At 62.8% G+C, this 395-nt stretch overlaps 1 protein-coding gene across 1 annotated transcript in view; it reads right to left on the reverse strand.

Annotated features, from left to right (window-relative positions):
- Positions 1-338, reverse strand: part of MCM3AP (minichromosome maintenance complex component 3 associated protein) — a gene marked incomplete at its 5' end in the record, with an annotated part of 23,586 nt that extends 23,248 nt beyond the window's left edge. The window contains one exon of the mRNA XM_010159708.1: positions 112-338. Within this exon, the coding sequence (XP_010158010.1) occupies positions 112-338 (227 nt within the window). The remainder of the gene's footprint in view (positions 1-111) is intronic.
- Positions 339-395: the final 57 nt, after the last annotated feature.

Here is a 395-nt window from a genome sequence, read left to right on the forward strand (position 1 = left end):
CTCAGCCGGCCCCCATAGCAGAGGGGCGCCAGCCCTCGTAGCATCTCCACGAGTGGAGCTCTCACCAGCTGCACCTTAAGCACTCTTGTGCTGACCGTTTCCGGTACTTACGTGATCAAAAAAGTGGAGAATGGCCATTTTTTTACTGCGCCTGGTCATGACCCGTCGAACTTTTACAAACTGGCCGAAGTGCTTCTCCAGCACCGTCCTGTCGTTGAGGTAATCGGGGATGTTCTTGCACTGGATGGCCATCAGCTCACCGGGCGACAGAGCCCCCGGCAGCCCCTCCGTGCTCTCGCTGCCCCGAGCCCGGCGGGCGGGGGTGGCGGGGGCAGCATCTGTGAAACGAGGGAGGCAGCACCTCAGAGAGCGGGGTGACACCCGGCGGGCGGGGC

Source organism: Eurypyga helias, unplaced genomic scaffold, assembly GCF_000690775.1.
Source record: "Eurypyga helias isolate BGI_N326 unplaced genomic scaffold, ASM69077v1 scaffold14399, whole genome shotgun sequence".
NCBI classification, from domain to species: Eukaryota; Metazoa; Chordata; class Aves; order Eurypygiformes; family Eurypygidae; genus Eurypyga; species Eurypyga helias.